The sequence below is a fragment of the Microdochium trichocladiopsis genome (genome assembly GCF_020744255.1).
Source record: "Microdochium trichocladiopsis strain MPI-CAGE-CH-0230 chromosome Unknown B0I36scaffold_5, whole genome shotgun sequence".
Classification (NCBI taxonomy): domain Eukaryota; kingdom Fungi; phylum Ascomycota; class Sordariomycetes; order Xylariales; family Microdochiaceae; genus Microdochium; species Microdochium trichocladiopsis.
The window spans coordinates 200,544-217,737 of NW_025763548.1; the positions used below are offsets into that span (position 1 = coordinate 200,544).

At 55.1% G+C, this 17,194-nt stretch overlaps 7 protein-coding genes across 7 annotated transcripts; 5 read left to right on the plus strand and 2 right to left on the minus strand.

The window, feature by feature from the left end:
- The first annotated feature begins 93 nt into the window (after positions 1-93).
- Positions 94-1,744, plus strand: B0I36DRAFT_267021 (sugar porter family MFS transporter). The gene has a single exon (XM_046151224.1). The coding sequence runs from the start codon at positions 136-138 to the stop codon at positions 1,627-1,629; it is 1,494 nt and encodes a 497-aa protein (XP_046012290.1). The 5' UTR covers positions 94-135; the 3' UTR covers positions 1,630-1,744.
- A 350-nt stretch (positions 1,745-2,094) lies between these two features.
- B0I36DRAFT_383582 (FAD binding domain-containing protein) lies at positions 2,095-4,043 on the minus strand (the record flags this gene model as incomplete). The annotated part of the gene is made up of 4 exons (XM_046160967.1): positions 2,095-3,009; positions 3,067-3,417; positions 3,474-3,876; positions 3,935-4,043. The coding sequence occupies 4 exons, from the start codon at positions 4,041-4,043 to the stop codon at positions 2,157-2,159; spliced, it is 1,716 nt and encodes a 571-aa protein (XP_046012291.1). The 3' UTR covers positions 2,095-2,156.
- Positions 4,044-4,546: 503 nt separating this feature from the next.
- B0I36DRAFT_322126 (uncharacterized protein) lies at positions 4,547-6,531 on the plus strand. The gene is made up of 4 exons (XM_046153808.1): positions 4,547-4,636; positions 4,694-4,776; positions 4,836-5,521; positions 5,592-6,531. Exons 1-4 carry the CDS (start codon positions 4,586-4,588, stop codon positions 6,449-6,451), a joined length of 1,680 nt encoding a protein of 559 aa, XP_046012292.1. The 5' UTR covers positions 4,547-4,585; the 3' UTR covers positions 6,452-6,531.
- Positions 6,532-6,748: 217 nt separating this feature from the next.
- B0I36DRAFT_224268 (Cupredoxin) lies at positions 6,749-8,559 on the minus strand (the record flags this gene model as incomplete). The annotated part of the gene is made up of 4 exons (XM_046149051.1): positions 6,749-7,936; positions 8,037-8,041; positions 8,067-8,416; positions 8,480-8,559. Coding segments are annotated over 4 exons (1,623 nt in total), but the record flags the coding sequence as incomplete, so codon positions are not given.
- A 2,421-nt stretch (positions 8,560-10,980) lies between these two features.
- B0I36DRAFT_362446 (uncharacterized protein) lies at positions 10,981-12,250 on the plus strand (the record flags this gene model as incomplete). Its single annotated transcript, XM_046158662.1, has 2 exons — positions 10,981-11,406; positions 11,519-12,250. 2 exons carry the CDS (start codon positions 10,981-10,983, stop codon positions 12,248-12,250), a joined length of 1,158 nt encoding a protein of 385 aa, XP_046012294.1.
- Positions 12,251-12,789: 539 nt separating this feature from the next.
- B0I36DRAFT_348823 (uncharacterized protein) lies at positions 12,790-14,610 on the plus strand (the record flags this gene model as incomplete). The annotated part of the gene is made up of 3 exons (XM_046156725.1): positions 12,790-14,016; positions 14,077-14,183; positions 14,442-14,610. 3 exons carry the CDS (start codon positions 12,790-12,792, stop codon positions 14,608-14,610), a joined length of 1,503 nt encoding a protein of 500 aa, XP_046012295.1.
- Positions 14,611-14,810: 200 nt separating this feature from the next.
- On the plus strand, positions 14,811-16,854 carry B0I36DRAFT_112392 (uncharacterized protein). Its single transcript, XM_046147906.1, has 4 exons — positions 14,811-14,965; positions 15,053-15,692; positions 15,827-16,003; positions 16,230-16,854. The coding sequence occupies exons 2-4, from the start codon at positions 15,211-15,213 to the stop codon at positions 16,654-16,656; spliced, it is 1,086 nt and encodes a 361-aa protein (XP_046012296.1). The 5' UTR covers positions 14,811-14,965; positions 15,053-15,210; the 3' UTR covers positions 16,657-16,854.
- The last annotated feature ends 340 nt before the right edge of the window (positions 16,855-17,194 follow it).

A 17,194-nucleotide genomic window follows, 5' to 3' on the forward strand; every position in this document is an offset into this window, starting at 1 on the left:
AGAACAATGGAGGCGAAGCAGCAGCACCCGCATAATTCGGTGGAAAAGCCAACCCCAACCGCTGCCTCGGCGGCGGCTGCTATTCCCAATGAGCTCGCCGCCAATGCAAAAAACGCGACCGATGGCGAGCATGACATGACCGTCTGGCAGGGCATTAAGCAATATCGCAAGGCCGTGTTCTGGTCCGTCGTCTTCTCGCTTTGCATCGTCATGGACGGCTACGACCTGGGTTTCACCGGTACTCTGTACGCCCACCCAGCCTTCCAAGCGCAATTCGGCGAGCCCTACAAGAACGGCTACCAGATCTCGGCCGCCTGGCAGACAGGTTTCCACGTGACGGGCAAAGTCGGCAACATGATCGGCGTGCTGCTCGACGGCTATTTCTCCGAACGTCTGGGCCGTCGGACCGTGTCGCTCGTCACACTAGCAATGTTGGCTGGTCTCATCTTTATGCAGTTTTTCGCTAAAACCCTCCCTGTCTTCCTCGTCGGTCGGTTCCTCGCCGGGGTGCCCATCGGTGTCTTCCAAGCCGCGGCAAACACATACGCGGCCGAGGTGTGTCCCACTGTTCTGCGAAGCTACCTGACGACGTATGTCTGCCTTTGCTGGGTCATGGGCCAATTCATCTGCGCTGGCGTCACATATGAGCTGTCCAAGCTACATAACGAATGGGGATGGCGCATCATTATCGCGGTCCAGTGGGCTTGGATCCCGCCACTCTTGGTACTCATCTGGTTCGCCCCGGAGAGTCCGTGGTGGCTGGTGCGCGAGGAACTCTACGATGAGGCGGAGAAGATGGTCATTCGTTTAACGGATGGCTCCGTCAACCCTAAAGAGTCCGTGGCTATGATGATTCACACGACACGGCTCGAGATGGAGACCAGCTCCGGTGTCTCGTACCTCGACTGCTTCAGGGGAACAGACCTGCGCCGCACCGAGATCGCCTGCCTCGTCTATGGCATTCAGGCTGGCGTGGGCAACCCGCTGCAGGCGTATACAACCTACTTCTTCCAGCAGGCTGGTCTGCCGACGAGCGAGTCCTTCAAGCTCAATATTGGCAACAATGCTACCTCATTCGTCGGTACCATGCTGACCTGGCCTCTGCTCTACTACTTTGGTCGTCGCACAGTCTTTTTCGGTGGTCTGTGCTGCATGACCGTCCTGTACTTTGCCATCGGTTTCGCTGGTATTCCCGACATGACCAACACGTCCGCCAACTGGGCCAAGTCGTCGCTGCTTATTGTCTACCTCTTTTTCTATTGCCCGACCGTCGGCGCAACTGTATACGTCATCGTAGGCGAGGTGGGCGCTAGTCGATTGCGGAGCAAGACCGTCGCTCTCGCCCGAAACTTCTACTGTCTCGTGGCTATTATCTCAGGCATCATTGTGCCATACATGCTGAACCCGACCGCCTGGAACTGGAGCGCAAAGGCCGGCTTCTTCTACGGCGGTATTAGTATCCTCTGCCTAGTCTGGGTCTACCTAAGATTGCCCGAGATGAAAGGCCGCACCTATGAGGAACTCGACATTCTCTTCGACAGGCGCATTCCCGCGAGAAGGTTCAAGAGCGAGCCCATCGATGCCTATGCGGAATACGATGAGTTAACTAAGATTAAAAGCGAAGCGTAAAAGATACTATTTATGTAACTAGCGTAAATGCCCAATGAGTGGGCCACCTTTATCACTTCACCAAAAGTCCATTTTCTCACACATATCTCTTAATAACTAGCTATGGAGACTCCTGCCAAAGATTAATCAATTAAATCTCGCCCTCTAAGCTATAGGTCGTGTCACGTACTAGCCCTAGGTCTGTGCAGAAAGTAGGCGTATGATTAGTTTAGTAGGAACACAGAGAGGAGAGAGAAGAACATCTCCCTTCTCCGCCCGTGCAGCTATGATTTTATGCTGGGGTGCTATGCTTGGGCAGAGCGGACTAGTCTCTGCTCGTACCTTCTCGGTATCAGCTTATTAGGACGACCGTGGTGGCTGAGCTCACGGGCCAGTCACGAACAGTATGGCTAGCCCGAAAGTATCCCCATGGCCATGAACAAGTTTGATTGTTCTTATTGGCTGACACAGGTGATTTGGAATCTTGGTTCAATTCGAGTGAAGTAGTGGAAATGTCTCACCAACCACCTAAAACATGACGGGGAAGCTCATAGACAAAAGCCTTCGAAGTAGTCCTTGACCTTTGCCAACTCATGCAGACGGGCAGCGAAACCAAAGACGCCGTCGGGCCGGATCACGACGATGGCTCCGTCATCCAGTGAGATGCAGTACTTGCTGTGGGCGTCTCCGTCGTGATCAAAGTAAAGCCTGCCGATTGCGGGCCCTCCAAGGGCATCCCAGGCATTTGCAGCCACCCCGACAAACAAAGTAGCCATGTTCAGCATCTCCCGGGGTGTTTTGCCAAGTCCTCCTGTGTTGATCTCCTCTCGGAGCGCATTGACCCTGTCCCTAGTCGCCAGATGCCAGCCTCCGAAGACGAGCACAAACCATTTGCCCGGCCCATTGACAAGGGCAATCTCTTGAAGCCTGCGAGGGAGGCGAATTCCGGGACGACGGACCAAGGCATCAGGCGCGCGATTGCCAAGTGACACCGATGTGGTGTTGGCCAACCGATTTATGCACGATGGCCCATACTGAACACCCGCGCCCAGGGTAAAGTTGGTATTGTCCGCAACCACACGGGCAAGCACATCATCTGGATCTGAATCCGCTGGCCCGTACCCGTCAGGAATGGCTCCAGAGATGGCGGCAGACGCAGCCACATCAATGGAGATGAGCTTACGGGCGGCTGCGTGACGCTCGGTTGCATACGATGGCAGCACCGTGGAGGGCGAATACCAGCCCTTGAGAGTCCCAGAGAGCTTCCAAATCAGGTTGGTAGCATCATGAATGGCCGTGTTCATTCCCTGAGCGAATCCAGAGGAGTGCGTATGGGCGGCATCGCCAACGAGGAGGATGAAGTCGTTCTGCTGAAGGGTGACAGCGACTTTCTGCTTGATACTATGCACGACATAGGTAAGTATGGGTCTGATAATGTGGACAGGAAGAATGACTGACCTGTAGAGGGTCCACCAATCGACGCGTTGTACGTCGAGCTTGAAGGGTTGCATGGCTTGCACAGCCTCAGCTACAGCTTGCTCCTGGGTTATTCCGGCGCGATACTTCTCTTGCAGCTTTGCCGGCAAAGAGATACCAACACGGTGGGCGTCCTTGTCGAGTCTGACCCAGAGTACATTGCCATGTGTCTTGGTCTCAATGGCAGCAAAGCCCAGGTTCGCATCGGGTAAATCCGTCTCGAATTTGCCATCGAGTCGGATCCACTTCATGGTAGTCTCATCTCCTTCCATGGTGATGCCAGCGAGCCGGCGTACTGTTGAATTGCCGCCGTCCGCGCCAACAAGATATTTGCTAGAGATATGAGCGCCTACGCTCGGCTAGCAATTGGTGTTGCAATGAACACTTACCAGCGAACGCGTGCTTCCTGTCCCGAGCTCGAATTGGCGAGGATTGCCGTGATGTTGTCATCGTCCCCTTCAAGCTTCTCGAGCTCGAAGCCCACAAGGCCCCATCCATAAAGTATGGGCGTGCTGGAGAGGGTTGCATATTTGGCGCCAAAGATCTCCTCGGAGTACCTCTGACGGATGTTGACGCAATAGTCGTGGTAGGTGCCCCTCATGCTGGCGAATACCTCATGCCATCCCCGTTCCGTGCTTCGAACACCGTTGTTAAATGTTGCGTCCGAGCGGGCGATGAAGCATTCCTGTGTGATGTCGTCGGTCAATCCGAGCTGATCAAGAAGCTCCAGCGACCGGGGGAACAGGGTTGTCGCCCGCCCCGTGGCTTCTTGTTCGTCGCGCGCTCTCTTATCTGGAGCATTGTCAGTTTTCTCCTGAGACAAGATAACGACCGATGTAGAAGTTAATACCTATCACGAGCGTGTTGATGCCTTGCTGCTCGAGACCAAGAGCTGTCAGCAGGCCGGCAGGGCCAGCGCCACATACGAGGACGTCGATTTGTTCGGGGATGGGGTGCATCTTTGGCTGGCTGGTATTGCGTCTTGCACTGTAATTGCTTGTTACTTTGCTGGAGTCTGGTGTGCTTTTTATCCGTTCCCCTTCCACGTGTATCTCCTCCTTCTTGGCCAGTACTTATACTTAAACAAGCTTTTTTCCGAGCGGGAGTGGCGTCAGCAGCTCTGCCAGCCCCGCCAGAAGTGCGGAGGTGGGCTTGACCTGTTGGTCCCAGGCACAACGGGGTACGCCATTCATCACAAACCCCTCATGGCACGGCGCAGGTAAGATTGGCCGGCGTACACGTGGCTCTGGAGGCACCAGGAGGAACGGACATAAAGCCCACGCTTGGCCAGGAATGACCCGTGAAGTGGAGTCTGGGAATTATCGGATCTGGCGGATGTAATGGAGCCACCAATCAGATCCCTTAGAGAGACCACTAATGATCTAATCATGCTGATTGGCGGGTCAGATACAAGCGCAGGCCAGATTCATAAGCAGTGACGTCTCCATCACCTTTTCTATACTGCTTTTGTCGACCGCGCCAGCAACATTCCTGAACTGAGATGGGACGTACAGCACTCGCGTGCGACGCTTGTCGCGAGAGGAAGCGAAAGGCGAGTACCGAAATATCCGAGCTCCGGTTTTTCCAACACTGACAGGGATTGCTCAAGTGCGATGGTCACCAGCCTGTCTGCAAGGCATGCAGAAACTACGGATCCCCTTGCCTGTACGGCAGAGAATCACACCGAAAGAGGTGAGATCAAGTTATCCGAAAGACCTCGATCATTTCACTGAGCGCTGTTCTTATGCAAGGAAAAAATACTGGGACCGGGATTACGTACAATCCCTCGAGAACCAGGTCCGCATACTATCGACACAGACTGCGACCAATCGACACGAGGATAATGAAAGCACCGAGAGTGTTTGCGACCCTACAACTTCGCGGGCAACAGATACGACTGGCGCGAATCTTTGCCTGTCTCCAAGAGCTCTGACGGAGTTTACGTCACTCACCTGGCCGAAATATCCCGGTTTTAGCGATGAGCCGATTTTTGTCGGCCCAGGATGCTTCAATAATCCGTTCGGAAAGTCCTTGGTCGCATTCGAGATTCCCGCTGTTGAAATAGACTCCAGAGAAACTGTGACTGTGTCTCACCTTTCACAGGATGCAGAGCTGAAAGAACATCTGAAAAAGGTATTCCTGGAGAAAATCAACATTTATTACAACTTTGTCGAGGAGCCATGGTTACAATTCTCTGGTCTTTTCCCAGAGAATGATCTTGCGCTGCAGTTCCTCTACAGTACCATCTTCGGTATTGCAGCACACTGCTCAACTCGCACATCCCATAGGGAAGCTGAGTGCTTCATCAATTATGCCGAGAGCCTCGTATCTCAATGTTGTCGGGAGCACCCTTGTATCTCTGTATTGAGGGGGCTGGTCATCCTGAGCTGCTACAAGAATGCGGTTCTTGACTGTTCTCAAGGTTGGATATACCATTGTGGGTTTAGGGACTCTAATCCATCTTCTCGACCTTCGTCTTGTCCTCTCCATTGACAAATCTCATCTAGACATGGCCATTGGAATGTCGAGTACGTTGAACGTGGACCAGAGTCATCCCTCGCCAGCAGAGAGCACGAAACCACTGGACATGGCTGCACGAGACACGAGGGTGAGAACTCTCTGGACGCTACTGTTCGTCGACGGACTCGGCACTCCCACCCTTGGTGCCAATGTCCGCATGCTCTGGGACATGAGCGAAGCACCGAGCTATCTTTCTACTTTGGCTCCCGGATCGATTAGTACTTCGGATGTCGCATTCGAGTCGCACTGCCAGCTAGTCCGAATTCAGCAAAATCATCTCGATCCGATATACTCGCCCAGTTTCCGAAACCTGCCATGGGGGAAGAGAGAAGATCTTTTCCTTGGAGCATACAGTGCGCTCACTCTATTCCGGCAGAATGTCGACCCCTGCCTGCTACTCACGCGTACCAGTCGACCCGAGCGATCGCAGATTACCCTCTGGATTTCCTACCATGCAACTTGCATATCTCTCCACCGTCGGTATCTGAGCCCGGCCGACTCTCAATCTGCCGCCCGCTCGCAGTCGTCACTGTATGAAATAAGTGCTGCTGCTAGCGAGATTGCAAGGCTTCTACAGAAGCTGGAGTCTCTTGGGGAGCTCCACATGGTTCCTTCCTTTGTTGCCTATCACGTTTTGCGCGCTGGTCTGGTTCATGCTCTGAATATGACTGGTGGGGGTAAATTGAGGAGGGAAGCTGCGCGCAGTTTGCGCGTATGCGTCGCAGCCCTGGAAACGTTGCGCGATCATACCTGGCCGGTGCTCTCACATCACATATTGTCCTTTTTCCATACTACAATGGCTAGCTGGGGCGTCGACGGGAGCATGAAGACCGTACCAGCTGGATGAATACCAATACTGTATTTCGTTTGGGGAACAGCTCAGTCGGCTTGGGGTGCATCTCAATGACCAGTCTTTATCGCTTGCCCCCTAAGATTCTGAACCAAATTCGAAAGTCGACGTGTTGGGAAAGCGCGGGTAAAGCATGCGATCTCGATAAACCTCTCGGCGTCGAGTGGTAATAAGAAGGCACACGAAGTCACTACTAGTGTTCAAATCCGAATTAAACCCCAATACGGCCCTTATAGTTTGTTAAGGTTTAACATGCTATTGTGATGCATCTTAGCTCACCTGCACCTAAGAATCGAGAGCATCCAGCACTTGACTCAGCTCGCTGTATGGCTGCTGTCTCGCCAGCGCATCCACCCTCGTCGCAATCGTCGTCTGCGAAAAGTCGCCTGTTCTCGACGTGAAATCAATCTTGCTAAACGCCTTTGCCCTCCACCTCGCGTCCATCGGATCCGAAAAGTCCGTCGTCTCGTTGTACCCAAAGTTTGCCAGCGCAGTCACGTTGAAGGCAGCCATCATATCATGATCCTCGTGGATCAGGTTGTGGCAGTGGAACATGTACACGCCATTCCAGGGAAGGTAGTGCGCCTCTACGGTGACCGTCTCGCCCTTTGCCAGCCACACCACGTCTTTCAAGCCGTGCGACTCGTAGGGCAGAACCGAGCGCCCGCCGGAGCGGGACAAGACGCGGAAGTCGACAAGGTGGAGGTGGATCGGATGCGTCCATCCGCCGGAGCTGTTCTCGAGCTCCCAGATCTCCACCGTTCCGCGGGGCACATTGGCGAGGATGCGGTTGTCAACGTCTGCAAAAGTGACGCCGTTGATGGTCCATTGGCCGTTGCTTCTCCCAAACTTGAATCTTCGATCAACTCCAGATGTCTGGGGAGGGAAAGGAACGTTGCGAAGTTTCTGAGGCACGACTGAAGAGTCCTGCACAGCCCCGGAGCTGACAACAAACTTCATCACCTTGTTCGTCGCGCCGTAATCATCATCTGTGCCAACACCGCCCACATCCTCGAGATTGCGCAGCTCAACCGACTGGCCCGCGAATGTGCTGAAATCGAACACGACCTCGTAACGTTCTCCGCATGATAGAAACAGCGTCTGCGCGCTGACCGGTTCATCAAGAAGACCCGCATCAGACGCGATGATCTTGAACGGCAATTTTGTGCTCGTGGCGGACGACTTGGCAAAGTATAGAGCAAAGTTCCTAGACACAGAGGCATCGAGTAGGCGGAAGCGGTACTTGCGAGGCTTCACGTTCATGTAGGGCCAAGATTGGCCATTGACGTGGATGACGTCGCCCCAGACGCTATCGAGCTCGCCCTTGGTGCTGCGGAGCGTCCCGTCGCTATTGTAGTACTTTGACGAGAGCACGAGTGGGATGTCGAACGTTCCGTAGCCCGCAGGGAGGCCCAGAGCGGCCTCTGCTGGGTCGTTGAGGATGTATGCGCCAGCCAGGCCAAAGTAAGCATTTTCAGCAGACTGTTGCAGTCAATGGTCAGCAAAGTGTCTTTATAATCGTGGCGTCTCTTCTTTTGAGGCATAGGCGCGCGCTCGCCTGGGCTTCGAGGACAAGGGAAACGCTTGCTAGCCAGATGCGTTGAGATAGGACATGCCTTCAGCATAGCATGGTCATGATACCACAGGAAGCGCCCGGTTTGATAGTTGGGCCAATAGTAATCTTTGTACTGGCCCGGGAACGTAAGATCCTCTGCCCAGCCATCAAATGGCGCACGAGACGGCGAGCCATGGAGATGGACGGAAGTCTCGTCGGTGACATTGTTGATCACACGAACAATTGTCTCTGTACCGACTGGTACAAGAAATGTCGGACCTGGTGCGCTGCCATCGTAGCCAATGAGCGTGGCTGGCTTCTTCCCAGCATAGATCTGCTGCTGGACCTTCTGGATGCCAACTTCGTAGTACCATATGGGCTTGCCATTGATGGGATTAGTGAAGGTCCTGTTGCCTCCACTGGTCAATTCGTGTTTCCAGCGAAGTAGTGCGCGTTTTCAGTCAGAGAACACTTGCCGCAGAGGTTGCTTCTGGGGCGGAATGGGCAGGGGGTTCTTGTATATCTGCTTGTACTCGGGACTCTCCCAGTCCTTAGCCGAGGATGGAAAGGCGAGGAAGAAAGCGGCGAGAAGTTGTATCAGGCAAAATGCCATCTTCAAAGTAAAGCAAACTAACGCTAGACTTGAGTGCCTGGCATAGCGTAGAATCCCAGCAAAGTGACAGAGACTTCCAAGCGTCTTTATATTGGTACCGCTAGCGAAGGCTCCTCAAAGATAATGTCATTCTTGACTTATCATATGCGTTGTTAGCTGCACTATACTTCCAGACCCTCTTCAGCCGTACCATGCCGTGCATGGGGTGTTGGCCGGTGGCGGAGTGACCAGCGCTCCGATTGATCACGCACATGCTAGGAAGTTGGGACCTGCTTCCCCGAGAGCTCTCATCGTGCAGGTCCCATGAGTAAAAGCTCGACGGCTGTACCTCAACTACACGGGGGGCGACGGACATTTCATTAGATTCCAACAGCCGCAGCGATAGTGGCTGGCTTATGGCAAGACGCAACCTGTACAGCAGTCTTGGCTCGATCCACTTGATGGCAGTAGCTGAGCCTCGGCACAGCTCGACCCAAGTCTAGGCCTTGGCCGCTACTCTTGGCTCTCAGGTGTCGTTGCGGCTGACGTGGAGTCGGCTGCGAGGACGCGGAAAACGCAGCCTGGGACAAGCCGCAAGCTTGGCAGTAGGCTCGATTTATGTAATGCTCTCGGAAATTGATTACTATTTGCTATGGCTAAACCGTGGGTGTATAGCGGGTCTCATGGTTTGCGATGAGATGCTTGGCGCATCTGCGAGGCGAAGCTAGGTTGCTCCTTATCACGGGGGGAAAAACATTTCGTATGTCGTATGTATTTGTGCTTTCAATTACTGCGCGAAGAATGAGATTGGTGCAACACCCGGACTGTTCACAAACTCTAATCTTTCATCGGCTCAGCAACACAGCTGCCCGTCTTCGCCAGCCACTTTCGCCGATATGTAGCTAAGAACAGGTCCATTCCGTCGAGGCTCTGGATGATGGTGGACCACGTTCCCGTCATCAGCCGGCATCTGGTCAGAGGAACCCCTGCCTCAATTCGATCAGAGCGCCTACCATACCGAGCACGCTGCAACGACAGCTCGGACTTCACGATCCGGCATCTCGGGGTGTCCTCGGAAGCAAAGTGTTTGTTCCCCTGCTCAAGGCGATGCGCCAGTCCGCTGATCAAATAGAATAAAGAGATCGTCGACGACAAGGCACAACTATAATCTCTTTCAACTACACGAAGTTAGATAGTCGAGCAAGTCTTACATTTCAAGAACGAAGGTACGGTGAACGATGCAAACAATAGGAGAACGGTAATTACTCTCGTTAGACGAATGTACTAAGTGTGTCACTGGAGTGTCCGATGTCTAAGAGGCTCTAGAATATTCGTGATTTCTGGTTGGCTACTAATATTGATGCGATTTATTCCGTACCGGAGACGATAACCTTTGGCACTACCCTCAAGGAACCTAATCGCTATTTACAACGATGAGTTCTCCAAATAGTTATCAAATATCGGCTTCGGAGCATTGCGCCACTTGTCTGAGCTACGATGCTCGATATCGCTAGTGCTCACGAGGTCAAGAGTACGGAGGGGAGGGGGGAGAGCAGTAAGAATGGGGAGGCTCTTCGATATGGAAAGACGCGGAGATACATACAAGTTATTATAGAGATATAGTATAGCAGGTAGAAGAGGGATTATTAATTACTACTCGGTAAGGCCCTGAGAAAGCTTTCTGGGTCTATTATAATCGTACCTAATAGAGTTATCCTTACATATATAGAGCAGTCCCCATACTCACAGCCAGCATTCTGACTTTGACTTGTGGATATATGGACGTCCTCACCTCCAGGGCTGTGCACCAGCTAGTCACACTACCTTGAAGACTTGATTTGCTCCTAAGGGGGCAGACATCACTGTTATCTAGCATCTCTAGCTATAAGTTAATAGGGTTAAAGACTAGCGTAATCAGAAATTTGGCGCTGCTTTTGCGTCCTCGGTCCCAGCGGGTGCTAGACACCACCACGATGTCTGGCAGTCAGGGTCTAGCATCTCAATCTGATGGTCTCATTAGTTGGTGGTTTTCAGTCATTGACGAGGCACATTTAACGAGCTGTCATATGCTCTGTCGCGCATGACAAACAGTCTCTGCTTGCGTGATGGACGCTGCGCGGCCATAGCTTTCCAGATCACCAACGCAGCGCGGCTCGCACGCGCCAGTGTTTGCTATTACCAGCGACCAGCTATGTCAGCTGCTTTTCACGGGAGATCTATATAAGGAGGCCTACTCTGAAGAATTCTTGTCGCCTAGGAGTATGGAAAAGCCCACAATGGCGAGCAACTTCGACCTGGCCAATGCACGGAAGCAAGCAAACGGCCGACATCGTCTCCATGCAACGATCCGACCCGCGCCGACGATGTGGTGTGACCACTATGGACTCACCCCTCCTCTGGAAGGAGAACTACAACCCGTTTGACGCTGTCGGACTTCAGCCAGAGCACATGCGGCCCGAGCCACCTTCTCGGATTATTTTCAAACGCGCGCTGGAGTACGCACGGCTGGCCACGAATCCCGACCGCCTCAGACAGCGTGGGATGCATCCCGAGGAGCTCCCTTACGGCTGGAAGCAGGTCGAACGAGCATTCCTGTACTTCACACAGAGCAGTGAAGGCAGGCCGCCTGACGCGGACAGCAGCCGTGGCCTGTTGAATGAAGCCGCATGGCAGCGGGCGTTTGACGAGCTCGTTGTGAGCGACCAGGACGGCTTCTATCTGCGCTACTGGGCTCCCGAGAGAATCTCGCCGCGGCTGGTGCTTGCTGGCGGAGTTCAGGTGTACGATGTGTTGCCGTGCACAAACGTGAGTGTACATTTCTTCATAGTTGCTGGTTGTCTTCCCCTCCTAGAGTGGCTGTTTAGCCACACTATTATTTGCATACAACAACCTGAGGCGTTTTCTGACCTGCAGACAGATTCAGTCACCAATCCTGGGCGCGACCCCCGTGAGCAGTCCCCGAGCTCAGCCAACCTGGGATGAGGCACATCTAGATTCTTCACCTCCCTCCACAAGGTCCAGCTCGCCCTTGTATCTGTTTAGCAACAGCATTGGGACTGGGCGGACGCAGGAAACGACGCCGTTTGCTTCAGAATTCTCCGCCACGGGGCAGGCATTCTGGAAGTTGAAAGCAGATGTAACAGGAGTATCACCAGCACCAGCTGCTGCTTACGAACGCGGATCGTCGAACGCGTTGAGTGAGGCACCGCTCGTGTCAGGGCATGTACGCACGCTTTTAGAGCGAGATCTCGCGGATCTGCTATATCATTACTCGCCAATGTCGCCGCCGCCGCCGCAAGAACCGTCGTCCTCCGTGGGGACGCCAACAACATTGCCCTTCTCGACGCCTCCTGGTGCAGTAGTCGACGTGAGTTCAGAACACGAACAACAGCAAGGAACACGAGAGCAGCACCAACAGAATCAGCAGGACCACCAGCAACGTGGCTACCGGTACGACCAGCACTTCCACATATCCGAGCAGACACGCCAGCACCGGGCCGACCTGAAGGCAGACCCAGATCGTACTTTCGTCGGATTCCATCGAAAGCAGGTTGCCAAGGCCGGTGCCCACACACGCCATGGCGAGGACTATCGGCAGGCGGTGTATCGACAGGTCGACAAGCTGCGCCGTGTGCAGTGGCGGATCTGAGCTAGCAACATGGCAGGTGAGGGTATCCCTGCAGAGTACCGTAATGGACGCGTCTCGACCATCTCGAGGGAAGACATTCTGTTTCGTGAAGGCTGGGATGTCCCGGGCGAGGCTGATGATTTTCCGATATGGATACCAACTCCGCGGATGCCATGAGAAGTAAGGTGAAGCGGCGGACCGAGGTTGATCTGAGCGAAGAGGTTGGCGGTGGCGGTGGTAGCTGGCAGATGCACTCTCCCTCGCAGAGCAACAATGCAGTCGATCAGAGAAGCCGGGCATTGAATCTTGAGCCCTTGAATCGAAGCAAATAACTAGGGTCTTCCCATCTTACTGCGTTCCACATCTCCCTCTGCGCATTGTGTGATATCAATAGAGACTGCTTCAGGAGGGCAGATTGCCCCCTCTCTCCCGTCTCCGTCCACCCAAGCAGCTGTCCTTATCACAGACCACTCACCTTTCCATCACATATTTTCAACTCGTCCCTTTTCAGTTGTACACTCGTCCGTTTTCTGACACGACACGTCCTCGCATTGCGCAACATGGACAATCCCGCCTTCAAAGACTGGCAGCAGGGTTTCTGCCCCTTTGACGCCATCGGCTTCGCCCACCTCACACCGTCACCACCAAGCCAAGACGACTTTGCGAAAGCAGTCCGCGTCGCGCGTTTCGTGACCGACCCAGCGCGCATCCAGAAAGCAGGCGAGGCCGCTTCAAGGCTGCCGTATACACGAGAACAGGTGGACCAGGCAGTCAAGTACTTCACTCAGCACGGCAGCAGCAGTAATTACAACCCAACGTCTGCGGAGGACGAATTATTGGATCCGGTGGCGTGGGAGTGGGCGTTCCAGGAGATTGTCGTCTTCCAGTATCGTCATGTCTATGTACGGCACTGGGCGCCGGAGAGACTGCGTTGGGATCAGGTTGTTCTCGAGGATGCCATTGCCGTCGACCTCGCTCCGCCGGTAATCTCAACACGCAAGGCAGATGATAATGAAGGACAAGACAAGAACGACGAAAAGCAAACACTGGCCCACAACAACTCGACTCAGGTGCAGAAAGGACAGAGCTGTGGCAAGGTGGCGGAAGACATGACCACTGAGGCTGTCAACACCAAGATTGCCACCACAGGCGCCATCTTCGAGCCCACGACGCCTGCCCGCCTTGGTCTGTTCGATGCTCAGTCAACACAAATCGAGGAGACAGGCCAGAGACACCGCTTCTTCTCTACCCGACTTGGTCATCACGCAAAACGCCATACCGAGAATGACAACAACACCATCATGGCCCAGCCAGTCCGACACCCCTCCCTCCTCTCACCAACATCCCACTCATCCCCGGCTGCCAATAATTACCAACGTCCCCAGGACCGCAACCGCAACACCACCCGCTCATCCCACCGACGCGTCCACCACACCGGCGTTATCCTCGGCCACCACCGCCGCCAGCTGCACAGCCTCCCAGCACATCTCCGCGGCAGACCATCACCATCAGTAGCATCACCATCAGTAGCAGAAGCATCTCCAACCGGCCCCACTGTGGCCCCTGCCACGACGGGCAACCTGCAACACAACAAGGACTACCGCCAGGCCGTGCACAGCGTGGTGGACGCGCTGGGGCGGGTGCAGCGCTGGCTGCGCGCGACCAACATGGCGGGGGAGCTCGTGCCGCGCGAGTACCGGCTCCCCGGGGTGGGCATGATCGACGGCGCGAGTATCGTGTACCGGCCTCGGTTTCGGGCCATGGGCCACGAGGCGATCAACGACGAGGTGACGAGGCTGGTCGGGGAGCAGAGGCAGCGCGAGAAGGAGAAGAGGGGTGGAATGTAGATGGGTATGCTGTCAAAGCAGCCAGGCACGCGTGGCAGTACACAGATGGGCTGGGAGGTGCTTTTTGGGGTAGAAGGCAGAAATGGAAGTTGGGGATGGGCCTGGCCGTAAGTGGGATGTCGCGACATTTGCGATATGAGACGAGAGAGAGGTTGGGCGGCAGTATTGGTCATCGGGGGGTTGTGCTCACTCGTGCACACACGTGTCTCTTGAAGTGAGTTCATGTGTGCGATTTGGACCAGCATCAAGTCAAACTTCCAAGGGCTTAGGAGGCTCTTGTCCTTTATCAGCTGGAAAACTTAGGGCTGCGCATGCAACTTGTCTCCTAGGGAGAGAATGAGACTTGAGTAGCACGTGCTGTAAAGCTCGCTCAACGTGCCAGCACGACCATGTGCGCAACTGGTTGAGCTCGGCACCGATATCATTCCTCCTTGCCTCAGTCCTGAGCACCCAAAGGCAGACACAATCACTCCTCGCAAGCGGGCCACAGCTGACGCCCGATCCCGGCTGAGACAACGGGAATCTGCCTCTTGACTGTGGGTGGTCGCAGAATACGATGCTAGCCAGGAAAGACTTCCCAAAGGGGCTACGTCATGCTGGCCTCGTCTCCACATGGTCTGGGGTGTATCTCGGCCACTCACTGTGGCCAATGAAGTGGAAGCCCGGGGACCATAGCGACGGATCGAAGGCTTGGCTGGCAGCAGGTCGAGTGCCCGGCCGATGGGCGTGGACAAGCTAGAGCCCGAGCCACGATGACGCCAGCCAATCCCAGAGAAAGGCGCCAAACAACGGGAACGGAACAGAGTGCCAATAGCAAGTCTCTATCCCCGTTCGTTCCAGATATCTGCTGGTGGTTAAGTAAGGTCGCCGAGCCCAGGATAGGAAAGAGGCAAGTATTTGTCAGCTCTGTCCCAAGGTAGCAGAATAGGGCGGCAAAGGATCCAATGCTGACAGCCCGCGGGCCCTTGCAACCAAGTGCGCACACAAGCTTACCTTCATGAAACACGTACATGGGTGACGTGGTTTTGAGTCCAATCCAATCTTTGCATTTGACATACATTCGCAGCGAGATAGTCCGGGAGACTTTCCCAGTCCCAATTCTTCACGTACGCAACTACACGCCGAAGCAGAGCAATGGCCGCAAACCAGTCGCCGCCAGCAGGAGGCACGATCCTCGTGACCGGCGCCAACGGCGGCCTCGGCTCCTCCGTTGCAAGCCAGGTCGTCGCGGGCAAGGTCTTCGACGGCACCTACCACGGGCTATTCCTCGTGCGCGACGCGGCAAAGGCCGCCGCCCTCAACGCCATCCTCGCCAGCGCAACTCGCCGGGGGGGAAACAACACCGTGGTGTCGGTGGACCTGTCCTCTCTGGCCTCGGTCCGCGCCGGCGCCGCGCAGATCAAGCAGCTCGTCGACGCGGGAAAGATCCCGCCGCTCCGGGCGATGGTCCTGGCCGCAGGGTACCGCGAGGTGAGCAAGCAGACGTTCACCGAGGACGGGTTCGACGCCACATTCCAGAACAACTACCTCGGCGAGTTCCTGCTGGTGCTCTTGCTGCTGGGCAGCATGGACCGGGAGAAGGGCCGGGTGGTGATTGTTAGCGGGATGAACCACGAGTAGGTCGCGCCCTGCCGATTGCTTCCCATCTCTGTCTCTGCTCATTCACGCCTTATTTGAACTCTGGTCCTGTCTCTATTCCATCAGAAAGTGGAGGCAGACTAGACTGCTGTTAACCAGATTGCAAACATAGTACTGAAGATCCCCGCAACGAGATAGAGGGCGCCTTCAAGGACCCAAAGTACAAAACGCTCTTCCACTCTGCCGAGTCTCTGGCCAAGGGAACTTTCTGCTCCTTCACGGACGACCCGTCCCCAATGTCGGGCCAGCGGCGGTACGGGGCTGCGCATCTGTGCGAGGTCATGTTTATGTTTGTCATCCCTTCTTCTCCGTCTTTTACTTTTCATCTCCTCTTCTCGTTCATGGCAGCTCTTGAAACTACTTGGCACGCGCGGGTGTTATGCGCCGTACCTTTGGCTCCTCAGCATTGGCTGCAAGCCACAATTGTTTTCGCGCTCGCTACCACCACTACCACAATTTCAACAAAACGGAGCGGAAAAGACGGAAAAAGGCTGACGAGGTTACACAAAACACAGGGTGGAACTACACACGCGGCTTACCAGCCAGCCCTCGGCCCTGTCAAACATCAAGGTCGTGTCCTACGACCCGGGCGCCATGCCCACGCAAATCACGCGCGACGACCCCTCCTTCATGACGAGGGTGGTCGCGATGCAGTTCATACTGCCGCTGCTGGCCCCGGTGCTCACGTGGCTGTGGCCGAACGGGTACCTGCGGAGCAAGGCCAAGGCGGCGCGGGACACGCTTTTCGCTGCCGGGGTTAGCGCCGGGGGCTTTGGTGGAGCGTATGGTGATGGCCAGGGAGGAGTAAATCTGAACGGCAGTCTTGTGTGGCCGGTGAGCAAGGAAGCCAAGGACGAGGCGAAGCGGGCGGAGCTGTGGCGGGAGAGTGTCAAGTGGTGTGGGATCAAGGAGGGGGACACGGTGCTGGAGAACTGGCAGTAGTGGCGGGTACTGAGATGCCATGTTGTTACAGAGCCTGAGACTGACCTGGACTTTGCCATTGAATCGGATCGCGTGATGAGGTCAACGTGGTGGAGGCAGCGCTACAGTGTGCAGTCTTGACCGTCCGTGCAGTAGGGCGACGGTAAGCACTGTGCCGTGCTCCCGCCACGGAAGGCATGCTGGAGCTGGAATGCCTCAGGCACGCAGGCAACTACCAAGGTACGTACTGTATCTTAGGTAAGTGACACCTCCAGGACTGGGCAAACGGCAATGGGCAGCTTCAACATCAGCAGGCCAGGGGTCCAAGAAGCTTCATCAACGCCCCGCATCCACTCCCTCCGCGCGACACGTTGACAGCCGCAAAGCCAAGCCAAGCCAAGCCACGCCTTCCGAGCATGCCTGCCACTCTCTTGGGCGTTCCAGCGCGACAGTTGTCGTCCACCATGTCTGCTTGCCTCGTAGACGCCACCAGAGAACCCGCCTCGAGCTCGGTCCCGGCACGATACAGGCATATCCAGCACCACCCCACCTTCTCGAC